The sequence below is a fragment of the Wyeomyia smithii genome, chromosome 1 (assembly GCF_029784165.1).
Source record: "Wyeomyia smithii strain HCP4-BCI-WySm-NY-G18 chromosome 1, ASM2978416v1, whole genome shotgun sequence".
In the NCBI taxonomy this organism is placed as follows: domain Eukaryota; kingdom Metazoa; phylum Arthropoda; class Insecta; order Diptera; family Culicidae; genus Wyeomyia; species Wyeomyia smithii.
In genome coordinates this window covers 158286404-158293945 of record NC_073694.1, presented here as the reverse complement: position 1 = coordinate 158293945, position 7542 = coordinate 158286404, and the positions used below count along the sequence as shown (strand labels likewise).

Sequence of the window (7542 nt, the reverse complement as noted above, 5' to 3'; positions counted from 1 at the left end):
TTGAACTTCGTTGACCACTTGTATATTAGTTAACCACTAATATCGTAATTTAAGTTAAACCACTAGATTACTGTTTGGAAAACGATTCTCTTTCCAGTCGTTCCACCAATAGCAATAGAGCAGAATCAACTGTGACAGAACAACCATGTTGTCAGTTAGATTCATTTGTTATGTTCTACTTAGTTGCGCGGGCAGTGCAACCAGTTTAGCAGATAGATAGATAATTGTTAAGTAGTTTATGTATCGCTATTTGACTAAGAGCAAGCCCACCAGTGGCTAAATTGAAGTTTTTAAAGCTAGTTTGGCAACTCCCACCATAACGCGGCAACCGCACCGGGCGTTGCTATGTTGGTTTGGGAAATAGCAATCCCCACCTCGGGTAGTAGCGAGTTATTAAATTTGGCAACGCGATAGCAACGAGCCGAATCGTTGCTATTTGATGAAATGTCAAACTGTTTTTTTTTGTGCTCGATAGTGAATGTTCGTAATAATATTACGAAGATGATGAGTGTTTTGAATGCGGACTCAATTGGTCGGCCTCGGAAGACGAAGTGTTTTGCCTCGCTTGTTAAACACGTCGTAGGACGCAAGTGTCGGCGTGAACCACTACTCAATTTTATTTCCGATTGAGCTGAAATTTTGCACAGGGTGTTTTTTCGGGCAGGTAAACATTTTGAATAGGTTTTTTTTATTGAGATAACCATTTTGGTTGGCATTTTGGTCTGCAACCTAAACGATGCGGAAAGCTCAAATCCTCACAAGATTGGCCAATATTATTCAATAAACCTGGAAGGTTTAAGCAAATCTGCTCGGGAGTATTACCAACTATTTTCCCGTTTCGTTCGGTCGTTGTATAAAAAACCACTTTTCTCCTTTACCGCTGTTTCAAAAACAACCTAAGATGCGTTCGAAAGCGGCGTTGGAAATAGTCATCGGTATAAACCGTTGTTAAAACGCTGGATGGCACCTTTCTCCGTTTGGCGTTTTTTTTGGGTATTTACTAGGCTGAGAGTCGCCCCGAATCTTTCCAAAAACCATTTTCTTAATCGCGTATAAGGAAATTTGTTTTGCGAAATCACTTTCTTCATCACTAGAATCAATCAAATAATCGAAAACAATTTACGCGTTCTATATTTAAGTTCTTTTTGGCGCAAATTTTCAAATAATAATAGCAAACTGTGGGAACCGAGACAGCATGAGAAACAGAATACAACTAATGACAGTTCGCCAGCTTTCAGTAGAATAGTCATTTAAGCCAACGTTGCGGGACGTGCCCAGTTTTACGGAATTTCTTTAAATAAACATACAATGATGAAAAAATTTATGTACGCACAATTAAAAAATCTGCAAAAGAATTATGTTATCGATAACTTGGGAGAACGGAAACAAAGTTATGTGAAATGGAGGGAACATTTTATGAAGTAGAAAGAACGTAGATCATTCCGGAAACGATTGACTGACGGATAAGTTGGTCATTACTAGATCCGCAAAAAATAATCGAAATACATCACAAACAAACATTTTGCCAACGCTGGCTAGTGACGGTCTTCAGAAATTGGCAACTGCCGGTGTGAAAAAGAAATAGTGGAATTGGTAATCCCCATTAGCAACGACCGGTGCGAAAATCGGTTGCTATCCAAAATAGCAACGGCCAGCGTTGTGAAAATAGCAACTCAAATGGCAACTCACCGGTGCGCTTGCTCTAAGTCCAATTGAACTAACTATCGATAAGTAATAGAAATATATTTATCGTTTTCCAAACAGTAATCAAGTGGTTTAACTTAAATTACGATATTAGTGGTTAACTTATATACAAGGGGTCAACGAAGTTCAATAGGTTATAGGCCCAAGATGTCTACGGAACCAGCTACTAACGGTGCAAGTGGAGGATCAGCGGCTAGCGGACTTCAGGCAGGAAGCGACCGGACTGGTAGCGTTACTACCGAGAGGTCGTACGTCCAGATGGGGTTCATCCGAGGAGATAGAAGCCACGTGTTCGACGTGGAAGTGGAGGGTAGAACACCATCTGGCCAAGATGGACCTTATCCACTGCCCAAAGTGCGCACCGGAAGAAGATGCCAAGTCCTGGTGCTACACCGGAAGAGGAAGCTGCCCGTGTCGAGAAATACCGCAGAGAGTAGAGGAGGACATCGACGCGATAGATGAGATAGTCATGGCGGCCAACAATGACGTTCTCAACAAATTCGCAGGGGTTACCTACGCGAAACAAGCGATGAATATTTTAACGCGAACCTTTCAGAAGGTTGGTGGACAACCGGATAGTTCCAGTGTGGCCCTGGTGAACCAATCAGCCAGGAAAGATGTCCAATGTTTCGGATGCCAGGAATACGGGCACTACAGAAGCCGCTGTCCAAAGAACAAGAAGGAGAAAAAGAAGAACAAAAGGACTGCTGGACACACAATGATGGCGGGCGAACGGGCAGAACCCCCTAAGAAAGAAAAGAATGTTCGATTCATCGTAGACTCTGGGGCTACAGAGCGTATGGTGCGAGACGAGGCATTGCTGGAAGATGTCCGGGTTTTGGAAAAACCGATAACCATTACTACTGCCAAATCAGGCCAGGAGCTTCGGGCTACGAAGTCAAGAAAAATAAGATTAAAATCTGTAATTGGATTAAATAAAATTACTCCGGTTGTACTGTATAATATCTTGTTTATTCCTGGTCTAGAATCCTATCTACTCTTGGTCAGAAAATGTAATGAGATGGGTAAAAAGGTTATTTTTGTTGATGACAGTGTCTCAATCCTAAGCTTTGGTGAGGTTATTGCCAAAGGAAAGGTAGTTGATGGTTTGTATTGCTTGGATTTCACTCTTGATTTGAATCAGAATCAATCGGACTTTGATGGAAAAGTTCGGGCAATGCTACATGAAAGTGGAATGCCGAAGGAAATGTGGGGATAAGCATTGCATTGTGCTGTTTATATAACGAATGCCCCACGAATGGACTTGTGTAAAACAAGACTCCATACGAAATGTTCTTCAACAAACAGCCAGATTTGAGTAATCTGAGAATATTTGGAAGTACGGCTTATGCCCAAATTCCAAAAAAAAAAAAACAAACTCGATTCGAAAACCAAACGCCTTGTGTTTGTGGGTTACGCAAATAATGGTTACAGGCTATGGAATAAACAATCTCGGAAAATAGAAACTTTTAGAAATATAGTTTTCGATGACGATAAACTCTATAGAGACCAATTTGATCAACTTGTAGATAGAGTTGAGCATAAATCCCCTGATGAGGTTTCGGATATCGAGTACATCACTGTTATGCAGGACAAACAGATTGAAGTACACGAGGAGAGAGATGGAAACATTCCTGAAAATGAAGGGCAAGAAGAAGGACAAGATTCTGGAAATGCAGAGCAGACGCTAACAGAAATCTCGATGGAGAGTGACTATGAAAGCACTTCCGAGGATCAGCCTGCAGAAAATGCTACAACAACATCAATACTGAGGAGGAGTGAACGAGATAGAAAGATACCGGCAAGGTATAATGATTATCAAATGGCAAAGGTAGCAGCAGTAACGTCAGATGAAAACCCTATCCCACAAACCATTGAGCAGTTGAAGAAACGTGATGATTGGGCGCAGTGGAAAACTGCTATTGGTAGTGAGATTAAATCGTTTAAAGACAATCATACATGGGATGTGGCAGATAGTCTACTCTAGTCTAGTCTACACTAATACATGGGATGTGGCAGATAGCTATTCTTTCGAAATGGGTTTTCAATATTAAAGAAGACGAGCGCTACAAGGCACGGCTAGTGGCTAAAGGATTTTCGCAACGTCCTGGTTTTGATTACGGTGAAACATTTTCCCCAGTTGCAAGAATGGAAAGTGTTAGGACAGTTTTATCCGAGACTAATGAGATGAAACTGCACATCCATCAAATGGATGTAACGACAGCTTTTCTGAATGGGAAGTTAGAGGAGGTTATCTCTATACAACTTCCCAATGATGAAATCGGAAAAGGTCAAATTGTTATTTTGCAGAAAAGTCTGTATGGTTTAAAACAGGCAAGCAGAAGTTGGAACAAGCGCTTTGACAAAGAAATTACAAACTTGGGATTTTCACAATTGAAAAGTGATTCTTGTGTTTATAGGAACAAACAACAAGGATTGATCCTAATTTTGTACGTTGATGACCTACTGATCGTAGGAGAAATTCTAAGCAAAATAATTTGGATAAAGTCAGAACTAGGAAAGTTATTCCAAATGAAAGACTTATCTGAAGTAAAATATTTTCTGGGAATGGAAATAAAAAGAGATTTTGGTAAACAGAGTTTACAAATCGCTCAAGCGGGCTACGCCGAACGAATATTGAAACGATTCAATATGTACGATTGTAGACCAGTGGGGACACCTCTGGATACAAATGTCAAATGGACAAAGAACAATGGAGCAGAGACTCAACTTCCATACAGGGAACTGCTAGGATGTTTACAGTGTTTGGCGATAACAACAAGGCCTTATATTTGTGCTGCAAAAAATATAAGAGTTGTCCGTCAGATGAACACTGGAAAGGACTCAAACGCATATTGCGTTATCTTCGTGGCACTATGGATACATCTATAGTTTATCAACACGTAACTGGCCAGAATGTGTTGATAGGATATGCCGATGCAGACTTTGCCAACGACGAAGATGACCGGAAATCAATATCCGGATATGCTTTCCAGGTTTATGGAAACCTAGTTGCATGGGCAACGAAAAGACAACAAACGGTTAGTTTGTCGTCATCAGAGGTAATATTGATAGCTTTATCATGCGCTGTAAAAGAAGGTGTGTGGTTAACAAACTTCTTGAAGGAATTGGATGTGGATAGCATACCATTTATTATTATGGAGGATAACATTCCTTGCATAAAGTATGCAGAAGAACCAAGGAGCCACCAAAGGATGAAACACTTGGACATAAAGTATATGTTCATCCGAGAGCTAATTAAGAAGGGCAGTTTGAGACTGCAGTTCCTTCCATCAGTTGACCAACCTGCAGATGCATTCACAAAAGGGCTACCAAAGATTCAACATCTAAATTTGTTTAAACGACTGAACGTTCGAATTGAGGGGAAGTGTTGAAATACCTGAAAATAAACAGTGATTAATATTAATTTATATTTGCGCACTAACGCCATACTTGTGAAGTTATCACAACAACACTGTTTTGGTAAACAATTCTCTTTCCAGTCGTTCCACCAACAGCAATAGAGCAGAATCTACTGTGACAGAACAACCATGTTGTCAGTCAACCAGTTTAGTAGATAGATTCTTTAGATAATTGTTCAATAGTTTATATATCGCTATTTGACTAAGTCCAATTAAACTGACTATCGATAAGTAATAGAAATATATTTATCGTTTTCCAAACAGTAATCAAGTGGTTTAACTTAAATTACGATATTAGTGGTTAACTAATATTCAAGTGGTCAACGAAAGTCAACAAATTCTAAATTGATTCCAAACACTTACAAGGATTAACTTTGCGATTTTTTAAAAGTCATTTCAAATCCAAACATTACGTTTGAACTAAAAAGTCAAATCGAAGAAACATCCTCACTTTTGAATTTGTCATCAAGTATCGTCGATTGTACTACATTGGTTTTTAGACAATTTACGACCAATCTTGTCCAATTACATAAGTTTGTTTCGTTCAGATTTCTGAGCTTGAGAATGGCATTCTCAACTTTTAACCGTAAGTTACGTGCAGTGCTGTAAATAAGAGAATAGGGCTTTTGCTACACATACATACATAGCATCTGTTGGGCACACGTTGCAGATCTACCATTTGTTTTCGTTATGGCGATTCAAGTTTTAATCATCACTTACTTGACGGATTTTAATCCTTTTTGCGGTAAACAAATTCGAATAGCTACAATTAGTGATGATTATCATTTTATTATATCATTTTGTAAAAAAAAATCTTTAGAACGTATGCAATTTTCGGCGATCTTGAATCTGCCGAGTCCAGCGAAAAACAGTCTTTAAACCTATTTCTAGATATTGTCAACTAATAAGATAGAAAGAGATATACAAATTAATAAGATTTACTACTTTTAAGACGTAAAAAAATGAATATTCATCAATATTTCATCCGAACGAAAGCAAAACAAAATCCGAATTTAACGTTTTTTAAACTGGCATTTTTCCCAATTCATCTATACTTTTTGAAACCTTCATACAATTTACAAGGTACGTCTTTATCAACAATATATTCTGCAAAAGCGGAAAATGTAATATTTTTCGGTGAATGTATTGTTTAAAATTTGCGCCACTTGGGTTAGCCTGGGTCTTAACTTCACCATTTCCCAGTTTTACCGCATACCGCATTTTAATACCTGAAACAGTTTTTTTATGTTGTAAGCTAACATAACTTGTGGAAATAAATATTTATTGCGTGATGTGCGTGTTGAATGTTCGAAAATAATTATTTAAATTAAATTGCTCCTGCTGGTCCATGTTAATCATACGGAGCTGTCACTTTTGCCTGCCCAACAGATGACTAATACATATGCACTGTGCAAATGCCCTATTGCTGGACATATGGTGAATGGTGAACATGGTAGCTTGTGTACCACTAGTGTTAACATTAAAACGCTTTTTGGTGTGTGAAATCAAGTGCTTTAGGTGATCTAGTACTAGTAATCCGACGGCCAAATTGGAAACCTAAACGGATAAGTAGAAGTGTATTAGCATGCTCTCGATTTATTCGTTTTTTATTTATTTCACTTGTGTCAGCGTCGATCATCGCATCTATATCACATAGACGCTACGGCTGCTGGTTGAAACATTCATTGTTATATTTTTGCATTGTTCGTTGCCTTTAGCCTTTGCCGTTGCTGCTGGACGAGTCCGGCCGGTGCACAGTGGGGAATCGCTGGCCATCAGCCAAAAAAATTTTTTTTCGTTAGCTGTTTCATAATATTTTTCCTCTATTGCTATAACTTTCAAGTGTCTAAATCTAAAATTTGGGCGCAATATCATGAAATCTGAATTTTCTATGACTTTTCAAAGCTTGGCATACTGACGTTTTTCGACATTTTTTTTAAAAAAATGTACATTACTTTGAAACGCTCTGTAGCTTCAATGATAGCTTGAATTTTTTTGACGTCAAAGGAAAAGTTGTTGTAAATATTGTGCAAAACAAACCCTTTTCATTAGATATTGTAATATTTGGTTACCTAGTAGGCCTGACACTAAAAAAATTGAAAAAAACGTAGCTGTAGGAAAGTAGCTTAAAAGTTTAGTTGCCGCAGTTTGCCACTGTTGTGACTACCTTCAAAATTTAGGTAAAAACGTAAGCTTTCAAATACATACTGTCCGCTGTAGCGCAAAACTGCGCAAATTGTCACTTTAGTGAAAAAAGCGATAGCAGATTCTTTTAGTTTTTATTTTTGAAGTTGAAATTTCATCCAGGATTAATTTTAGTTATAACCATGATAGCCCAATAATGAAAATTTATGATATCGTACTCAATCCGTAAGGATAAATTATAAATTTGGGCAAAAATCACAAAATTTATCAA

At 38.2% G+C, this 7542-nt stretch overlaps 1 protein-coding gene across 1 annotated transcript; it reads left to right on the top strand.

Annotated features, from left to right (window-relative positions):
- Window positions 1–2035: 2035 nt before the first annotated feature.
- On the top strand, window positions 2036–2923 carry LOC129717304 (uncharacterized). The gene has a single exon (XM_055667170.1). It carries the CDS (start codon window positions 2036–2038, stop codon window positions 2921–2923), a length of 888 nt encoding a protein of 295 aa, XP_055523145.1.
- The last annotated feature ends 4619 nt before the right edge of the window (window positions 2924–7542 follow it).

Excerpts from the sequence above, each read along its gene's own strand:
- LOC129717304 (XM_055667170.1), top strand. The coding sequence starts at position 2,036 with ATGGACCTTATCCACTGCCCAAAGTGCGCACCGGAAGAAGATGCCAAG.